The following is a 21,280-nucleotide window of genomic DNA, read 5'->3' as shown; positions in this document are numbered from 1 at the left end:
CCCCTTTATCTCTTTATTAGCAATGAATGAGACATAGAAGAAGGGAACTAGTATGTTTAAAAAGAATGAAAATATTATGGCTGCTAGAATACTTACAGGGTATGTTGTTTTTTCTTTGGGGGTTGACTTTATTTCTTGACAAATAATAGTAGCCAGGTTATCAGGATCCACTGTATGGAGAGAGACATGCTGACTATGTGTAGAATTTAAGTCATTTTTTTAACCTGGTTTCTTCTTTTCTTAGAGTTACAACTACGTCGACACCTGAGTTTCTCAGAGGACTCTGATCTCTCCAGTGATGATGTCCTGGAGAGGTCCTCCCAAAAGTCCAAGCGAGAGGTAGGCATGGACAGATGAGCATTAATGATGTCAGAAAGGATAGAAGGTTCCCAAAGTCTCCTACTAAACTCACTGTTGATGATTGGTGGGGAGGAGAGGAATGTTTTCTAAGACACAGAAAAAAACCTATGACCAATTGTTGGGTTTCCCTTCAAGAAAGCCAGTTCCTTCTGTTGTTCTTGGATGAAGCAGCTGCTATCTCTACAGAAAGACACACTTGGATTGAGTCTAGTTAGCCAGTCTTGAAAAATAGGTATTTCTTAAGTGCTTCTGATGAGCAATTTGAGATTATAAATTTTTATGATGAGTTTCTGGTTATATAAAATGAGAAGGGTCCAGTGCCAAAATGGTGATGACTGTGCCAGTATTACATTTGGGGGCCACTTTGTTCCTCCTAAAGCCCTAACTGTGACTCTGCAAGAAAGGGGTGACTTAGAGGCAGACTGGCCTTTGACATGAGTCAAACAAAATCAAGACATACAAAATTCAACACTGGGAAGCTATACCTAAGCATTTCATCTGATCTCTAGCAAAGTTTTACCCAGCGTCACCTGTAGCTATGATTCTTTTAACATCTGGATGGCATATCCATGTAAGGACTCTTCCCACGTAGGAAAAATTATAGCTGTTCTTCTTGGACCCATCACCAGATTTTCTTTAGCCTGTGATCCCAGAAGTGTCTGGACTTTCACTTGCATGGTAATTATAGGAACCAGAATTCGGGTTGTTTTTTATAGAAACCAGAATTCAGGTTGTTGTCTCTCTGTTCAGAAATTCCCTGTGGAAATCACGTGTGCAAATATCAGTTTTCCTGGTGATAAAAGCATGCTACACACTTCTTGGGCTGAGGGAGCTGCCCTTAATATGGGTACATTTGGGGATTACAATGCAAAGGGATAGACAATAAGTAAGTAAAGAGTCTTGAGGCTAGGCATTTCTACACATTTTACATATCTGCCAGTGAGGGTAGATTTTTCAGTATTAAGGAGCATCCAGTGGAATGATGATGGAAAGTGGTTGACTCTGGAAGTTTTTGGCTTGGCTATGGCCATTTCTCCTAGGATCTGAAAATACAATTAATCTTTTCTCCTGGGAAGCAAAAGGGCTGTATCTCTGGAATAATATGTTTCTCCACTACCCCCATCTTTCTTTGTACCATCTTTTAATCCTCAAGATCCTTTGCAGACCAGACTGCGTTTCAGTTAAAATGCAGAAGGGGGAGGGAGCAGAGATCAATAAAAGGGGAAAGAGGTGGGAGAGACCAACAGATCCAAAAAGAGCCTTCATACAGACCCACTGACCCTAGCTCTGAACACTGCCACTGGGCAAGGGATATGAGGCCCTCAGTAAGCATCCTACATTGTCCTCTGCTAGAAAGTAGGGCTTACTCTCTTTGGAGAAATGAACCATTTGTATTATCTCTTCACTTCCTTTTCACATTGAACTGAAACAACTTTTTCAAAGGGGGAAAAAAACTACCCATCATTCTCTCAAAGTTTCCTAAGGCATTTGACTTGGGTTCTGTCTTCATCACAAACCCTCAGAGATAGACCAGTCAGATAAACTGCTTAGAAGAATCAGAGAGAGGGAAAGGAAAATAGACCTGATCAAGATGAGGTTTAGGTCTTTACATCATAGACCCTAGTTACAGTGGAGCAGGCACAAGTAGTTCATTTTGGCCTGAAACACCACTTGTAATTCTGGCCACATCTCTTTAAGAAAAATCCTAGATTGAATAAAAATTAGTCATTGAAATTGGATAATGTTACTTCATGTTTTTCCCAAGTCTTTGCCAGCTCTTCATCTATCAAGAATAAATATATCTTTTTCAGATACAACCCAGCCATGCCCAGGCCTGAGCCAGCATAAAGCATAGGAAAAAAGGAGTTCAGATAGATAGCTACTCTGGACCTTTATGCTCCATAATATGGAACATAGTAAATGTAATTCTTATCAAGTATTCCCCATCTGGTTTCCCCAAGTCATGGCATTGATGCTGAACTATAATTACCTATGGAACCTTATGAGAACCCCTAGATTAGGATGATTAGAAGAGCAGGTTAGGCAGATTAATCCAACTGTTCTCTGTTCTGGTCAGGCCACATCCAGAGTGTGGTGTTCAGTTTTGGATGCCACATTTTAGGAAGGACTTTATTAATCTGGGACAGCATCCAGACAAATAACACTAGAATGGTGAGCGTCCTTAAGTTTATGCTATATAAGGAAGGTTTAGCCTGGAAAAGAAGGGGCCAAGTATTTAAAGAGCTATGACTCAGAAGAGGGAACAGACTTGTTTTGTTTGAACTCAGAAGACAGAACAAGTAGCGACAGGTGGAAATTACAAAGGAGGAAGTATAGGCTTGAGGTAAGGAGAAAGGTCTAACAATTAAAGCCCTTCCCAAAGTGTAATAGAATTTATCAGTCAGTAGCATTTAATAAACATTTAATTACAGACTTAATTTCATTGCAGTAGACTCTGGGGACACCAACCAAAAATGAAACAGTCTTTGCCTTCGTGGAGTTTATATTTGTTAGAAAGAACATATGCATATCTAAGTATATACAAAATAGTTCATGATCTGTGATCTTATAGATTTATAAGTTCCCTTTAGTGAGAAAGAGCACAGCCTATCCACATCTGCCCAACCCGTGCAGTTCTTTTCCATTTTCCATATCCTCCCATAAAGTTTTCTAGAAACCAACATTCTAGAGGCTTTCTTGCTTTCTCCTGACATCACAAGGGTTTGTCCATTTACCATCCTTCACCCTTGACATGTGACCAGCCTATCTTTTCTTCCTATTTTACATGTCCTTGATGATATCACTTACTCCTGTTCTTGTTCATTGGTTATATGGTGGTCTTCTCACTCCTACCAAGCATCTGTCCCTTACTTTCTGTGTAATGTTCATTGTTAATTCTTCAGAAACTGTTGTATTCACATCTTGCTTCCATACAGAAATACTGGGGAAGGGGGGTTTTATTAATTAAACAAATTGGTATCAAAAATATGGGCTATCGTTTCCCTTGAGAGGCTCAAAAGAGCTTTGCAGTTTCCCAAAGGTAATCTAGTCCACTCCTTCCTAATCAGTTCCTAGCCCATCCAGTTTTCTATCAGTGCTGTGTTCCAGACATACAGACTGATAGACAAGTTCTACAAGTTGACCATCTAAAGGCATAGTGTAATCTGGGCAATGAGCATTCTTTATCCCCTTGGCCTTTCCAGTATGGTCAAATTTTTTCAAGTGGTTTCAGATCTCTTTCCAGAAGACTTGCCATATTCCAGGACTTTATACAGCCCATGCAATTTAATCTGTAAACAGCAACATCTGGAGGACCTTACCATCCACAGAGATTTCTTCTTCAACTTGGACTCTTCATGGCAGACACTTTTGGCAAGCAAACTTCTTTATCTTGCATGATGTTTATGATCCCAAGATTATTAAAATAGGGTTCTTTCTGTTGGCTTGTGTTAGGAAGCAGCTAAGTGACACCATGGATGGAACACTGGACCTGGAGGCAGAAAGATCTGAGTTTAAAAGTAGCCTCAGATCCTTGCTAGCTATGTGATCTGGGGAAATCACTTAACAAATATCTGCCTCAGTTTCCTCAGCAGTGAAGTAGAGGTGATAATACTGCCTACCTCCCAGTGTTGTTCTGAGGAGTAAGTGACATAGTATTTGTAAAGTGCTTTGTAAACCTTAAAGCTCTAGCTTATCTTTTTTTAAAATCTTGAATTATTTTGATATATGAATGAGATACTTTGTATTTAAGGTGGCATTTTGCTCTACCAAATCAAATGCTTTTTCATAGTTAGAATCAGAAATTCACAGTGGAATTTTATATTCCTTATATCCTTCTGTCGACTGAAAAATGGTAAAGGTGGAGTCCATTGTTGAATCTTTGCATCTCCAGTGCCTGGCATAGAAGGCACTTAATAAATGCTTACAGATTGATTGATATGAGTATATACAAAATAAACAGAAAGTTATTTCAATGGGGTGAGGCACTGGGAGCTAGGAGGCTCAGGCAAATCAGTGAACCTCCCTGGGTTTCAGTTTCCTCATCCATAAAGTGAGTATTGTAAATGACCTCTAAGGCCCCTTCTGCCTCTAAATCTAACATCCTATGATCTATTGTGAATCTATCTACTTGTTTCCTACTCCTTGAAAACAGAGATTATAATTGCTTTTCTGTGTGTATCCCCAGTGCTTAGCGCAGTGCTTTGCATATAATAATATGCAATTTTTAAATTACAGTAAACGTCGATAATTTTAACATGTGGTTCCTAAGTCAATATGAGCCTATGGGATCCTTTTATAGTTTAGTGGCCTTGCTCTAAACTATTGTCTTTGGCCACCATCTTCTTCTTGGCAAGTAAGCTAAATGTTTGCTAACTAAAGCATTTTCTATGCACTTTTTACATTTTTTTGTGATTGGAGAAAGGTCTAAAATTATTATAATCATTTGTGTCATTATTTCCCATTTTTTATTACTAATTACTGAAGTAGTTCAAGATTGTGTTGTTTCATTTCTATACCATATATTTTCTCATAATTGTTTTTTGTTTGTTTACTAATTTTGATTGTAATTGTAATTCTAATGTCTTACTAATTCTGGTCTTTGCCTTGGGAAATTGATGGTCTGACTGCACAGAGATAACTAATTTAAGGATAACACCTGCATCAATAACCAATCTTTATGTGTTGGAGCGAGCAGAGATTTGATGGAGGAAGACCAGTTAGGAGGCTGTTGTAGTAGTCCAAAAGAGAGGTGATAGCCTGAACTTGGTAGATAGGGAGTCTGCTGAGCAAAAATGGGATAACCACTTATTATAGAAATACAGTTGAGACTAGGTGTCCTAAGAGGCCTCTTCCAGCCCTAAAATTCTATTTAATGAGATGGTACCCTTTGCAGGGAGGCCCTTGAAAAGTATCCTGTTGTACTCCAAAATTTCTGTTTCATTGTCAGCTCTGCCTAAATTTAGTAGTGGTCAAACTGTACGGTAGAGCTTTCATTTGTGGTTACTTGTATTGTCAAATGATCTGTCATATTAACTGAAAGTCCTACAAGGAAATTAGTCAGCCCTGGCAGAGTGGTTGAGATACTTTTGCCAAAGCAAGCATTGGAACAGCACCAGCCATTTACTGAGGCATCTCCAAGAGTCTGACAAACATTAGGGGCAAAACAGATTTCCTTTCTTCCCCATTACCCAAATGGGCACAGAACCAATCATAGAATGGGCAAGCATCTGAGAGATTATCTAGTATCACATGTCTCATAGTTTTAAAGCCAAAAGGAACCTAGATGTCCAACTTCCTCATTCTAAAATGAGGAAACAGACCCATAGAGGTTAGGTAATTTGCCTGAGATAACACAATTATTGGTAACCCCAGGACAAAAGCCAGGTCTCTGCACTCCCAGGACTCTTTTTTTGTTTGTTTAGTATTTTATTTTTTCCCCAGCTACATATGAAGACAATTCATCTTTAAAGCTTTGAATTCTAAATTCTTTCCCTTCCTCTCTCCCTCATTGAGAAGGTAAGCAATTCAATATAGGTTATACATGTGTAGTCATGCAAAATATATCCATGTTGTGAAAGAAAACACACAAGAAACTCAAGAAAAATAAAAAGAAAATTAAAAAGAAGTATGCTTCAATCTGTATTCAGATGGCATCAGTTCTTTCTCTTACTCTTTACACCAGACTGGTGCAATTTCTAAGAGTGGAAAATAGGACCTTAAACTTAATGTGACATTAGCTACAGCTCTGAATCAGGACTTTCCTTGTCTTTTACTGATAGAATTTTAAATATGGTACAACCAAGATGCTTAACACTATCTGATCACATAACTAAAAACTGAAAGCTGCTTCCAACACTACCTCCATTTTGCTAACAGGATTAGTAGATGAAAGGAAGGGCAAGGAACCTCTAATCAGTACTAGACACAGGGAGCAACAAGGCAGGAATGACAGACAGGGAGGCAGCTTGGAGAATATACTGGATTTGGAGTTCAAGGATTTAATTCAAGATGTAGCTTACCTCATTTCTACCCTATGACCTTGGGAAAGTTGCTGAACTTCTTTGTTACTTCATCTTTAAAATGAGATGATTAGACTAGATAATTTCTAAAGGCCTTTCCACCATTAAATCCCATCGTTCTAAGGTACAGTGATATGATTAATAACTCCACTGTGGTCTGGTGTTTAAAATAAGTGAATGAATAACTAAACAAATAACTGTGTATAAATAAATAAAAGGATGGGTGAATGGATAGATGGATGGATGGATGGATGGATGGATGAATGAATGGATGAGTGGGTGGGTGGGTGGATAGATGGAGGAGAGCCACTGGTGTTCAGGTCACTCAGTCATAGATTTAAAGCTAGAAGGAATCTTAGAAACCATCTAGTACAATTCCCATCATTTTCCACATGAGGAACTGAGAGTTAGAAAATTTAAACTCATAGTTTAAAGTCACAGAGATAATTAAGTCACAGAGCTAGGATGTGAAACTAGGTAGATCAACTCCAAATCCAGCATTCATTCTTCTAGGCATTCTTAGAATCACAAGACTTAGATATGAATTTCAGTTCTTCTAGTTCTACAGCTCTGAGCAAATAATATCATTTCTCTAACTATAAAATTAGCAGAGCAATATTAGTACTACCTACCTCACAGGACTGCCTTCCCAAAGGGTGACTTTTATATTCATTGTCAAGATTCAAATTTGGTGTGTCCAGACTCCAAAAACTGTAACTTATGAGCAACCCCTGGCAGACTGACCTTTGATCGTGAGCCAATAAACACAGTTAGCTGAATGAAAAGGCATATACTACAATGGTTTAAGAACAGTGTCTACAAAATATCCTCCCTCTTCTTCTAGTAAGTCTTGGGCACAAATGCACTAGAAGACTAGGCAAAAATTTAAGAGTACTACAGTGGAGGACGCACATGGGGAACACATGGCTAGGTCAGCTCATGTCTCTGGTACTGCAGGGCATCAGTGTCCTTTCTTTTCTTGTGGTATGCTCATTCTGCTTCCACCTCATTGCAGCATCTCTGCACAGTGGGTCATTCAGCTAGATTCCTGGACTTGGTCCTCTTCATAATTTATCTCCCAGATGTCAAGGCGAATGTTCCCTTGAATCCATGCTTGGCTTTCTTCTCTGCTGCCAAGCTTCACATTACTCAAAGCTTCTTCCTGTCTTGAATGCTACCTGTCTATATCTGTCTCTCTGGAGAGTGAGTCTCTGCTCTCTGCCTCTAACTATTTAACTCTGAACTGCCACCTGCTAAATGCAGTGTTTCAGTCCACACAACTACTTCCTGTCTCAAATTCCAGAACTGTTTCAAGGTTGACAGGCTTCTTAAGAGCCTCCATGGAGTGGCCAATCTTTATTCAGCCAATAGCTTCCCTTTCAATTCAGAGGACGTTTTCATCCTTTGGAAGTGGATGTCAGAATATAGACATTTCATGTTAATACTTCTTTACCTCCCTTAGTGGCTTCTTATGTGATTACCTCAGCTAGGTCTCAGGGGAACCCAGATACCCCTCAGTACATGAAGAAAATGCTTTATGAGCTTTAAAACACTATATGGATGATGATTGTTACTATGTTAATAATAATTGACAATGAGAAGGATGTTAAATATGAATCGACTTTTATCAGATCTGAAATTCTCTTAGTAGGTGAAACCTGGGGAAATTTTTCAGCTTACTCTACTGTGCTTCCTTGCATCCATAGGACAGTAACCTTTCGTATTTTAGAGGAAAGAAATTCTTGCCAAATTCAGATGCTTTAGTGAATATTCCTAAGTATATCTCTTGTCATATATGTAATGACTAATGTAGATAACCTAGAATATATAGATACTGAACAGAAGAGAAGGTATTTTACATACAGGTACTTTAAACGGAATTTTCTGAAAAAAGAGCTGTATCATGGTTGGGGTACGAGAAAGCTAAAGTGAAATGGAGAATCTTTTGGCAAAACTAGATTTTATTGAGATGCTTCTGCCAGAGGCTTTGCAATAGACGGCATCTGCTAAGTTTTTTCATACTCTACCACACCAAGTTCATCATTCATGAAGGCTTGTGTAACATTTTTAAAAATTCATTTTAGTCCTGTGTATGTTTTAAGCATCTAACTGATTTTGCTCCATTTCTGTGTGTTCTTTTAAAATTAATTTATTTTTACTTATTGTTATTGTTACTGTTTTGTTTGTTTTCTGTATCCAATCTAAAGTCGATTTATGTACCACACGTCTTGGCATTCAAGAGATCATATTCATCAAAGGTAGTATCTCCATTCCCATCGGCTGGCCTTTGCATGCATCTTTGTTATTAACCAGCCCAGCCCACTACGCCTGATTCTACAACCACAACCTCACTAACCCTGACCATACATGCATGGAATTTTAGCCAACAGAGACAGCAGAATTTCCTTTAGATGTGTCATTAAAAAAAAATAGAATCCCGCCATTTGGCTGATTAAAATGCATGTGATTATTTAGCTCTAAGGCTCATAGAGGGAAATGTAACTCTCAGTGCAGAGCTGTGCAGAGGCGCCAACCATGGCCCGCAGCCTTCATCTCAGCAGTTTTAAACCCCATTGTGAACTGACAAGACACAGGCTATTTCAGAGGACTATAATTAATAGCATTACCTAAATGCTACCTAGTGTCATTCCATAGAAAAGAGAACATATAACCAATATTTATAATTTCTGTTTCTTGAATTTAAAAATTCATTTTCTTCTCTTTCCTTCTCTTTTTTGCTTTCTGAAATGTAATGAGGAGAGCATTCTGTATAAAATTCTAACTTGCAGTGTAGCAGTTTGGGTCACTTTCCCTCTATATTTGTTGAAGAGTTTATTCAGACCATCTTGGACTCCCACTTAACCCTAATGACCCACAACTGTAGATCAACATTATTTCCCCCAGTGTAGTTGTTTTGGGATTAGGGAGTTGCCCTTTTCCTTTTCTCATCCCCTCTGATAACCCTTTGGTGACCATACAGGATAAAGCAGCTTCAGACTGGTGCCTCTGTGTAAACTCGAAATTTAACCCAAAACCGGTCTAGTTCCTTCTTGAAACAGCACTCTATGGAAAGTTTGAATTTGACTAATATTTTCCCAAATTTAAAATAGAATCCACGCAGTACTTTTCAGTCATATCTGACTCTTTGTTATCCCATTTGGGATTTTCTTGGCAAAGATACTGGAACGGTTTGCCATTTCCTTCTCCAGCTCATTTTACAGATAAGGAAACTGAGGCAACTAGGACTAAGTAACTCATCTAGGCTCACACAAGTAGTAAGTGTCTGAGGCCAGATTTGAACTCAGAAAGATGAGTCTTCCTGGCCCCAGGCCCAGTGCTCTATCCTCTGCACAACCTACCTGCCTGCCCAGTACTAACCACCTCAAAAATGAGTCTCCTTGAAACCGACTTGAAAAGCTTATTCATCTTGTGCAACTGAGTTTTGAAACTAGATAGTAAAGCTTATAAATGAGAGGATGCATGGATAGGGAGCCAGCATCTGTCAGGAAGATCTGAGCGAACAAGTTCTGTTTCTGACATATACTGGCTGCATGATCCTGCAAATTACTGAACCTCTCACCACCTTTAGCCAGCTCCCTAAGACCACACGTTGCAGAGCAGGTGCCAGTCTACTTTTGGTAGGGGGAGTTTCCTTATGTTCCCCTTGTAAATGAAATCACAGATCTAATCCAAAAAAAATTAAGGATACAGATTTTCTTTCACATCTTCTCCGTGTACTAAATAGACAGGGTGTATTAGTAAGACATGCCAGATTTTGTGTGTATCTAGATACAGCTCCATGTACCTGTACTTACAGTATGTACGTGTGTGTATGTACATATATGTGTAGGTATACCTATACATATGTGTATACATATACCCCCATAGATACATATCTATGTATGTGTGCAAGGCTACATTTAAAGAATTTTTTAAGATGTACAGACATATGTAAGTAGACATCTCATTTAGGAAAAGAGATGTCCGTTTAATTCACCTGTGACCAATTTCCCCCTTTGTTCTCTGTCTTTATCACATAGTTAAAAATATATGATCTATAAATCCTCAAGGATATATAGCAACTGGAGCAGGAGGAAATTTTTATTTAGGAATGTGCACCACACCTGCCCTCTGTCTATATCAGAAAGCATCACTCCCTGCACTGTGAGCACCTCTGTAGAAAGACAGTTGTTTATCTGTCAGTGTTCCAGGAAGGAAAGACTCTATCCTTAGGGATGGGGTCTCCCCCTCCTCTCCTCGACTCTCTGCCTCACATATCCCGGGCCTACATTCACCTATTAGAAAAACCTCTTCTACTTTCTTCCAGCAGAGGACCTACACTGAGGAGGAGCTAAACGCCAAACTGACGAGGCGAGTACAGAAGGCTGCTCGGAGACAAGCTAAGCAGGAAGAACTCAAGCGATTACATAGAGCCCAGGTAATGTCCTCCAGCTGGAGAATGACAGACAGACCCTAGAAGGACCCATGCCTGTGGTCATCATTATCTTCAGACTCAGTCATTTAACCTCCAAGCATCCCAACCCTTCTGTCTCTAAAATCATAAATTGCAGAACGTTTATTAATCTATTCATAGAGGGAATCCCCTCTCTGAGAGTTTCCCTACACCAGTGAAATCACATTTGAACTGGAAAAAAGAAAGTATATAAAACAGGAATAGCTACAGTCTCTGAACTTTGCCTCCCAGACTTTTTCAAATTAATTTGAGAGATAATCCCACAGTACCGTTTGCATTCATCAGAAAACCTTGGCTTTGTACAGCCACAGACATTCCAACTTTGTAGAGCTATTGACAAGTAGAAGGCCAAGTTTGAGGTTTCATAAAGTCCTGAGCTTGGCTGGATCATTAAAAAAAGCTAGCAAGTTTTATACCATAAGAATTGCCATACCCTTGGATTTTGATCTAAGTAAAGATTATCTGCCACCTAACTTATAAAAACCCCATCTTACAAATTTCTTGTCCCAATTTTTCTAGGCAAATAGGAAATGTTGTTAATTCCTCTTTCTAACTTACATATCTTAAAGGAATTAAGTGGCTAATAAAAATTTTAAAATATAATTTTTTCTTTGTTTTCTTCATACTTATTGGTATTAAAATTTTCACCACTTGGTCTTCTCCAAAGTAAATAATCCTAATTCTTTTTGTTGTTACTCTTTGGTTAGTTTTTTTCTAACACCAAGTAATTTTTTTTTTCTTCTCTGAATCTTCTAGTTCTTATTTTGTTGTGCTTGAGTCCGATGTGATCCATTCTAAACAGCTTTATGTAATTTGTTTGTGCTATTATACTGTTTACACGTGCCAGTAGCAATTCTGGAAAGCATTAGAAGATGAGATATTTAAGTCCATAGAAAAAATAGTATGAATGAAATGATATTATGGATAGGAGAAATGTGTTATGGCATTTTTGCCACTGGTGATGGCAAACTCATGTGGAAATGTTGTCCTTGTTAGCATTAGATCCTTTTCTTTTGTATTTGCCTAGCTAGTTATTCCTCATTTTGTATTTTTGTAATTTGATTTTCTTCTGAGATAGGAAGGAAAGAGAGGTGCGTACTAATTCTTTCTTGGCCCCTGGCAGATTATCCAGCGACAGCTGGAGCAGGTGGAAGAGAAGCAGAGGCAACTAGAGGAGAGAGGAGTTGCAGTGGAAAAGGCTCTCCGTGGTGAAGCAGGTACCTGGCTTACTTGGGTTGCTTGTTTTGTGGGATTTGTACAACATCTCTCCCTCCTTTCCCCACAGGGCAAATCTCTGGTGTTTATTTACAAGGGACCCTAACACCACTGGAAGAATATTCCTCCTCTGGTGTTAGGATAGTTTCCCCTTACCTGGAACTCAGTTCTATTTCCCAACAGAATTCGCCAATTCTCTTCATCCTCAAGTTTCTGTAACTTCTTGCTTGTTCAGGGTAGAGAAGTATCCTTTTCTCGGTCTGCCCCAAGGTATGGACCTATTTATTGGCCCCAGTATGAAGCTTCCCAGTCTCTGGATAATGAATGCTAACCCATTTCACCTACTTATGGTTGGGCACTGGTCTTTACCAGGACATCTTGTTCCTTCTTTGTCTCATGTTTTTGAAAAGGAAATAACGTAAAATGAAGCTGACTTGTTTTCTCTAGCGTGCCAAGGGTCACAAGAGAAGGGAGACTACTACAAGGAACCATCACAGAACTGGCCTGCATAGGTGCCACACCAACCACCCCACATCCTCTCTTCCCAGTAGCCTTGCCCTGAAGCTGTGCCAAGCCAAGTTGGGTACATTGCCCCCAAAGTTCCCACTACCCACTGCTGTTAGAGTACAGAGTCCCTTCTTAGGACAAATTTAGTTCCCATTGCCAACTTCAGCCATGACATTGACTAGAGAGAAAGTCTATTGCCTCACATTTGCCCTGTATTTTCTTACCTAGCCAGCCCCACAGATCATTATCTTTAGTCTGCAAAGTGATGTCTTGCTGGTTTGAGATCCTGGACCTAATGACCAAACACAGTTGTCTGATATCAAGGGTTCTAATAAATCCTGAGAAGAAAGAAGACACCTAGCAGTGAGCATATGGTTGTATGATTTGTAGATAGCAGAACTATAACTATGTCTGAGAGGCCAGAGGAGCACCCCAAATTGAAAACCAAGGATATTCAGCGGGATGGGTTCTATTCCTAGAACCTGCCTGAACCTTTGGAGAGTAGCCAGCTAGATTCAGAAAAAGCAGCAGAATCATGGATTGCCATCTTGCTTGAGAATCAGAGGATATTTCTGGGCAACTTCTTACATTTTCTTTAAGTTATCTGCCTGACTGACTGGATTTGTCTGAGATGAGGAATTGGGTTTCTATTTGTGACTGTGCTAAGCAAGGTGACCTTACAAAGTGGCAAACCTTCCTTTTTTAGGAAGCAGAAGGGCCTAGGCATGAGCAACTTCGTACTCCAGATTCTGACCATTAACTGATGGTTCCCCCTACCCTCTGAGGATATAAAGACATAGGAACCTAACCAACTCTTTTCCAGTTCTGAATTGTCTGCTCTACCCCATGTACAGCTCAAGCTACCAAATGAGGCACAGAGCCTCTGAACCCTGGGCCATCTGCCATAGAACAAGATTTAGAGAGTCTCACAGCTTGATAAGTACTCTCCCCACTGGGAGGTTAAATGAAGATGCTGTTAATGCAGACTTTCCATAAGAAGAACTCAGGTTCCTACTATGAGCCAAGATGGTGCACTTATTGACTTCTGTTTTGGCTTTACTAACTCATTCTTTCTTGGCCTCCTGGACAAAAACCTGCTTCTCTATTCTTCAAAAGTGATAGGACCAACCCATCATAAATACCCTCCAGCTGACACTTGGCCACTTAACAGGTCACTTCTTCTGTGATGTCTCAGTTTTTCCTGTCTCCCAACAGATGATGAAAGGAAGCCTGTACCATTTTTTCCCCTCTTTCCTTCCTCCTTCAGATTCCTTCTACCAAGGTGAAAAGTGATTAGTGAACCTGACAGTGAACAATCAAAATGAATAACTTATGAGTCAGGATTTACATTTTACAGTTAATATTATTCCTCTAGTTCAGGATATTCCTTTCCTCCTCAGTCAAAAAATCCTGAGGCCACTTGTTAAATTATTAATATGTTACTTCCTTCCTTTAAAACACTGGTCTCTGCATTATAATTAGACTAATGCTCTGCTTTTAAAAAAAAAAACCGGCCAGCCTTTTAATCTCTTTACATGTAATCCGTGACCCACCCAAGAACCAAAGAAAATAGAAATTCCTTGAGGATTCTAATTGAAATTTTCCTCTATGATTCTTTCTAATAATGTGTCCACTTTAATTTCTCATAAACTTGTATAATTGGAAGGACCTCTACCTCAGGAATGTCGGCATTTAAACCAGAGAAGCGAAAATATATTCTCTTTTTCAAGTCCTTCTTGAGTTTTCACACTTCTCTTGGAAAAATATCTCATGAGTGAATTTTCAAATCTACTCTTATTACAAATAATCAGCTTGTTTTTTTCCTTTTCTTACTTTAACCCCATCCTTCCTAAGAGTGGACTTGTATTAAAATTCCCACACTATGTTTGTTGACTTCTTTTCTTGTTCCTCTATCTTTCATCCTATTTTTTATCATTCTTGTTGCGCATTTGAGCTCTGTCTAGTTTGTTTCTGTCTTTTCCTGCAGGAAGATGCCCTTAGCTGAGTATGATGATCCAGGGCATCAAAGAGTAAGACTCATCTCCATCCCCTGAGGCACTATGCTAGGTCGAATATAGCAACATATTGTGTCATATCTAACACACTATTGTTTCCCAAGATTGCCTGGATCAGACTTTTTTGTCTGATCTGCACTGCCAAAGAAAAAACCAAGTAAGTATCCACTAACCAGTAGTAGGATGTCAAGAAGGTAAACCGTTGTGTAATTCACTCCATGCCTAAGGTTCTCTGACATCTGGATTGCAATGAAATGTAGACCCAGGAATACCAGTGAGTATCTTAGGTCATCTTTTACATTGGGATGTTGGTCCTGCAGTGTCAGTTTCTTGATCCAGACCTGAAACCACTGACTTAACCTTGGACATGGAACAAGTTGAACAGCACTTGACTGGCCACATTCTGTTCTGTAATACTTATTTTCATCTCTGTCCAGTGCTTGTGGGAGGAACCTCTTATTCATGAGATAATAAAAATGACCAAAGCAAGTTAGGAAATTAGGGGTGGGAGGTGAAAGTCTGAAGTTGGACAGTGTCATCATTTTGATCTGATGCATCTTCCATTCTAATTCTGGAGGAACAACTTCAGCATCTAAGTCTGTAGAGTCTTCCTTTGACTCCTTCCTCCATCTAATTCTTCCTTCTTGGATATATGAGAAACTGAAATCCACCACTGGACAACAGTTATCAGTATGTGGTGATGAAAATGCCCAAATTTCATGAAAGAAGATATTTTGGAAAGCTTGACACCAGTTGCATCAGAGCAAGCAGGATTTGGAGGAGTACTTGCACAAAGAAAATCTATGTTCCATTTCAGAATGAACAGAAAATCTGAGGAGATAGCAAGGAGTTTCATAGATAAATGGCTCCATTCTTTTTTTTTTTTTAATGGCGCCATTATTAAACCAGAGATATGGCTTTGTCTTAAGATTAACAACTTTTCCTTAGCTCCAGATGTGTCTAGAAAGAAAAGGTTCCAGAAAGAATTGAACACCAGAGTATTGTTGTGGGAATTCCTGGGGTTAGCAGTTTTCCTCTTATTAAACATAAGAGATTGGTGATCTTGAAGGTTTTTATACTTCCTCTCCTTTATCACTTCAGTATAGGACCTAGATTAGTCTTCCATAATCATCCAATTCTTCAATAAATAATTATTGAGCACCTTCTCTATGCAGGGTGGTAATCTTCTGATCTGTCCTTGCACTTTCTCGAGCCTCTCCTGGTTTGGGCATTTTGTGAAGGATCCATGGACAAGACCCTCAAAGAAATGGTTTCCTGAACAAACACTGGTGATATTATCTTCCTAACGTAAGGTCCATAGTTCAGAAACTTTGAGAAATCTTTTCCTAACAGGCCCACCTTCAACTTTCGCAAATTCTGAGTTGTCAAAAGTAGTTCTCCACACAGATTTCCTGCCAACCAACATGTCTGTATACCTCCTGTCTCTCTTTCATATATTGTCTTCTCCTCCCACAATTTGCAAAATTTTCCCTGTCATATTCTGAGATGCTGCAGGTTGTTCACTAACATTAACATTTTTTAAAAAATACAAACAACAGTATTTCCTTCCTGAAGTATTACAAACCAGGAGCACATTTGCAGCAGATCATGAACCACCATGGAGAAGAACTCCTGCCTTATCCATGGATAAGACTGTACCTTCTCTTAGTTCTCCAATGACTACTATTAGAATGTATATAAATAAATATATAAATATTCATGATTTCTTGCTATTGCTCTGTCTCTCCTGCTGTGTGTGTGTATGTATGTATACTACCTTCGTATTGCTTTGACTTGGGGTGGGGGTGGGGAGGCAGGAGGGTTATCTGATCCAGTAACTCTCTCTTCACCAATTCCTTGTTATAGACTATTGGGGAGAGTCTTATTACAGTGACATCATCGACTTGCATCTGGGTGGTATGTATAGCAGCATTTCTTGTTGGCACTAACCCTGCTGACAGTCCTTCCCTACCCTGTCTCCCCATCCCCTGCTCATAAACAAGAGGAAATAAGCCTTATAACCAAATGGCAAATGCACAGGCCCTTTTCCAGCTCAAATGAGCTATACACCAAGTGCTCCTTAGACCACGGGTACTCGAGGAAAGAATTTTGAAGTGGTTTATTCTGTTCAATTTTTCACATCAAAATCTCACACTCCCTAACCTAATTCTATCACTTATCAAAAGAGATGGTTTTTTTTTCCTTCTCCAAAGTGATTTTAACCTCCTCCATATCCTACATGTTTTATCTTCCTTATGATAAGTAAGTGCACTGTAATTTTTTGAAGGACCCAATTTCTGGCATAACAGGCTCAAGCCTTTTTCGTTAGGATGTTCTCACTCCTTCCTAAGTGATATATAGCACAAAGTTCCCAAAGATGAATTTCATATATGCCAAAAGTGAATGGGATCTCCTGACCCTTTGATTTCTATGAATATTCACTGGCCTGAAACAAGACTCTATTAAGTATCAAAGTTTCGGAGTTGCCCCTAAATGTTTCCAATGTTTGTCTCTTAAGTGTTTAAGTATTTTTCCAGTTAGATCTCTAAGTCCCCACATTTTCATTAACTTAGAAAATTTGAGCCCAAGTTTTGTGTCTCTAGGTTTAACCTAAGGGCTTGCCAGCAAGACATTCTGTTGTCTAAATTTTTATTCCTCAATCTTCAGTTAGGTCCTTATCACCCTCTTTTTAAAGACTTCATGCCCAAAGTTCAGTGAAGAATTTACAAAATAGAAAAGATAGAGAAAGATAAATCTCCTTCTTACCTGAGCCCCATTCTTCCAAGAGCAATCTTGTCTGATTTTTTCATTTTTGAAAACATCATTCTTTGGTTGCTGTTGCGGTATTGTGTGATCCACCTTCTCTTTAATGAGTTGCTAGGAAATACCCATCAGAGGCCAAAATAATCTATCTCCCTTGAAAAAATAAGAGTCACACACCTCTCTTAGTATTGTTGTTATTACCAGTCTATGAATAGTGCCTTGCCTCTCTGGGAGCCCATCCTCCAGTTAATAAATTTCATTCGATAAAGTTATCCCTGGCTACCTAGACTTGTGAGCACTACAGATCCTTTGCTACTTTGGGGGACATCAGTGTCCCTGTTTACTAGATGCTGTAAAAGGGCTGATGCTAAATGTCCAGTTAACATATCCCATTCCCCATCTAATATCCTCATTAGTCCTTCCTCCTAACACTCGTGGGGATGGGGGAGGGGTGCAGAAAATGCTTCCCAAATCAAAACTGATGTATGAAACAAAGCATTTTTAAAATCCCTGTAAAACCTGTATATTTAAAATAAAATCCCCAGCCAGTGTTACTGCTACCACACAAAGAAAGCGTGGTGCTTTTTAGTCTTCTACATAGGACTAGATTTGGGAGATCACACTTAATAGGCCAGTTTCATGATCTGGTCCTAACCTAGTGCTTGTTGCATATAGGAATCTAAAAAGTTCCAGAAGCAACTAATAATAACAGAAAAGAACTTTACTCTTAAAATCGATTTCAAACTTCATGGAAAACCATTGTCTTCCAGTTTGGACAACTATCTCTAAAATAATATTACCACTGTTTTATATGCCTTCACTTCTCTTGTTAAAAGGCCCCACCCTCATCACAGTCTTAATTTTCTCCTTGCCTTTTGTGGTGTCTGTCAACCTTACAGAGGAGATTGGACCATTCCATATCTCTGAGGACACACTACCACCCCAATACAGGAAATGAGCTTTAGATACCATTCTTTCTAAGATGCCTTGTAAGGTGACTGTCTATATACTACTGACCTAGAAGAATCAGGTCAGTTTGCAATTGCCTCAGGCATCTTAAACTGGGAATGTACTCTATTACCTGAAAAGCCCCTAGTCTAGTATCTGCCATAGTGCTAAGGCACCAATTCCACCTTTATTCTTATGTTCTGACAGGGCTGTTGAGGCATCATTTGGTAATCAGTAATAGGGATCTTACTTTTCCTTTAGAGAATAAAGTGAAACACTTAGCAGTCAGTGTTTGGGGATGCTGACTTTATCCTCGGGAAGAATTGCTTAATCAAATCCCTAACCCTCAGTCCAGCGTTGGTCATCAAAATCTGTTCTAAAAGAAAGCCATTGCTTTTTTAACTCATTGAGTTATATAGAATTAAAGCTTCCCTTTACTGAAAAATGGAAAGTGGCTGACAGAAATGATCCAAGAGTGCAAACAGTAACCCTGAAGAGAAAGAGAAGGATCGAGAGCTCCCAAAGACACTTCCTGTTCCACCCCACAGCATTATTACTTATTTTCATTCAACAATAAGGTGACATTCCCCCAGCCTTTGACATATGAAGCCATTGAGCAAGCCCTCCCAAGGAAAACCTTCCTATGGAGCTTTAGATAAAAGAATCTTGTCTCCTCAAGTTTGTAGCCCACATCTAATCCCAGTTTCGAAGACCTCAGCTCTCTCTGATTGATCCATCCCACTAGGAAACTGGAAAGACAGAATTTGTATACAAATGTTCTTAAAAGATTGGGACATAATTTCCTTTCATTATTCCTTTCTGAGTGCTGCTCCTCTTCCTCCTTTGAATGAGAGTGTTTGCGCACCTCTTTCTTCTGTTTGCTTTCCTCTCCCTGTTATTATATTTTGGCTTTCCTTCTAAGTATTAACCAGATTCTAGTTTATTAGAAAACTGGAAATCCTAGAAGCTCTCTCTCTCTCTCTCTCTCTCTCTCTTTCTTACACACACACACACACACACACACACACACACACACACACACACACACAATCACAATCACAATCTCAAATTTTGTACTCATTTTATCCCCTTTCCATTTCTTGCTCGAATCTGGAAATGGATTCTGCATTGCAGTCATGACTAAGGCATCTTTTCTCTAAGGTGCCTTATTGATTTGATTGAGCAAGCCCTACCAGATGCCTTCCCCTAGACTCCCATATCTTATGTCACGGGAACTTTCTCTTTCCATGCAAACTGATTATTTCACCCCCTGGTAGGATAGCATTGGGGTTTTTCTGTGCTTTCTTCCAGGTGGTAGTATAATTTTCTCAGCCATACCCTGAAAGAGTCTTATTTATGGTCAAGTACATGTGAAAGTAGATACTACTAGAAGTAGGGGCACATTTCTACTTTGACTTTACAGTTAAGTGCTAAAAAGGTACCAACCCAACCAAACGAAAACAATTCTCAGTCCAGTCTCTTTTTATCCCATTTAACCTGCACAGTACAAAGAAAATAAATGAAAACTACATTCTTTAATATTATACCACCAGAGATTTTTCCCAGCTCTGGTCATGCTGCTACCTACAGGTTTGTAGTTGATTGTAATGGGACCTGATTTCCAGTGACTTATAATGTAAATTTCTCTGAATCTTTCCCTCCCCGAATGTAAAATAGCTTTGTTTGGTATTTTTTTTTTTAAACTAAAAACCATAATTTCAAGAGTGCACAGAAATTTCAGCAAGAAAGCTTCTCCTAATGTAAATCTTTAGCTATTCTAAATGAGTCTTGGGACAACAAAGGGTTATGTGACTTGTGCAGTCATATGTCCGTTGTCATTAAAGGAAGGATGATCTGCCAACACTGGTGTAGCACTAATCCTAGACTCAACCTGTTACAAAAGAAAAAATATGGTGTTGTTACTATCAAAAACCAAGACAAGAAGTTAGAGCCTTACTCTCAGGATGAAGGACCTGCCCTCATCCCACCAGGAAAAAAACAAAACAAAACAAAACAGTTCATGTGTCTAAGTGCTTGGCTCCTTGTAGGGGCTTTCCTTGAAGAACAACATGCATTTATTAAGTGCCTAATATGAACCAGGCAGTGCACTAAGCCCTGTTAGTGAGGGAGAACCTTAAACTGTAGATAAGGAAGGAAGTGTGCCCTTCTCTAGAGCATGCTTTAGTACTTTGACTTAACCAGCTAAGTAAAGAGAAGCAGAAGCCAGAAGAAATGACCCCTTTAAACTCAACATCTTTCTAAAGATATAGAGGACGAAGTGATAGCACACTCCATACCTTGAAGGGCATATTCATAAAATGAGCTGTTCTCCATTAGAAGAAAGGGTATATAAACAGTCTCCAACTTTAAAAAAAAATGTTTTCCGAAAATATGTTGTTTTATTTGGTTCTCAGCCAACCCAGATAAAAATCTATTTAACTTGTATTGTCCTGGATATCGCCATCAGTACTCAGTATTGTGGATCCTTATCTATGTATCACCATGCTTCTATATGGAAAAATGTTTAGTTTACACCTTAGGATAGGAAGAAGCTGCCCATTCCTTTTCACCCTCGTCCACTTTCTGTTCGCCAGTCCCTGCCACCATCACCCTTTGACCAGCCCTGGGGATGGGGAATTTGGGAGGAAGAAAAGTATATGAGTTGAGTTAGAAAGTTTATGCTGGTGTGAACTTTCCCTTCCCCTACAATGTCACATCTCATTTCAGGACCAGCTCTTTAATCTCCACGTTTTAGTTATTAGACTAGAAACTATCTTGACTGTTTTCCTTTGTTCCAACACTTCTAACATAGGCTATTGTATAAAACAGGTTTTTCTGAGTAGCTTCTCTCCTACCCTTCAGTCCCTGAAGTATGATCTTCCTTTTGAAATCTCCAAGGAATTTTTTCACTAGCAACAATGGGGAAATTGAGGGGATGAAAATGACAAGTATGAAAAAATAACCATTTCAAGAGGCTT

At 39.1% G+C, this 21,280-nt stretch overlaps 1 protein-coding gene across 15 annotated transcripts in view; it reads left to right on the top strand.

Annotated features, from left to right (window-relative positions):
* The window catches only part of MICAL3 (microtubule associated monooxygenase, calponin and LIM domain containing 3), a 241,424-nt gene that overhangs the window by 201,739 nt on the left and 18,405 nt on the right, over positions 1-21,280 (top strand). For 8 of the 15 annotated variants that reach the window (XM_072654153.1, XM_072654164.1, XM_072654160.1 and 5 more), the window contains 4 exons: positions 245-339; positions 8,588-8,638; positions 10,708-10,818; positions 11,978-12,071. In XM_072654153.1, the coding sequence (XP_072510254.1) occupies positions 245-339; positions 8,588-8,638; positions 10,708-10,818; positions 11,978-12,071 (351 nt within the window). Of the gene's footprint in view, positions 1-244; positions 340-8,587; positions 8,639-10,707; positions 10,819-11,977; positions 12,072-16,457; positions 16,509-21,280 lie in introns of all 15 variants that reach the window. The other 7 variants (XM_072654166.1, XM_072654162.1, XM_072654157.1 and 4 more) reach the window with 4 other exon arrangements.

This window comes from Notamacropus eugenii, chromosome 3 (genome assembly GCF_028372415.1).
Source record: "Notamacropus eugenii isolate mMacEug1 chromosome 3, mMacEug1.pri_v2, whole genome shotgun sequence".
In the NCBI taxonomy this organism is placed as follows: Eukaryota; Metazoa; Chordata; class Mammalia; order Diprotodontia; family Macropodidae; genus Notamacropus; species Notamacropus eugenii.
Note: the sequence above shows the minus strand (reverse complement) of the source record. Positions and strands in the feature narration are given on the sequence as shown.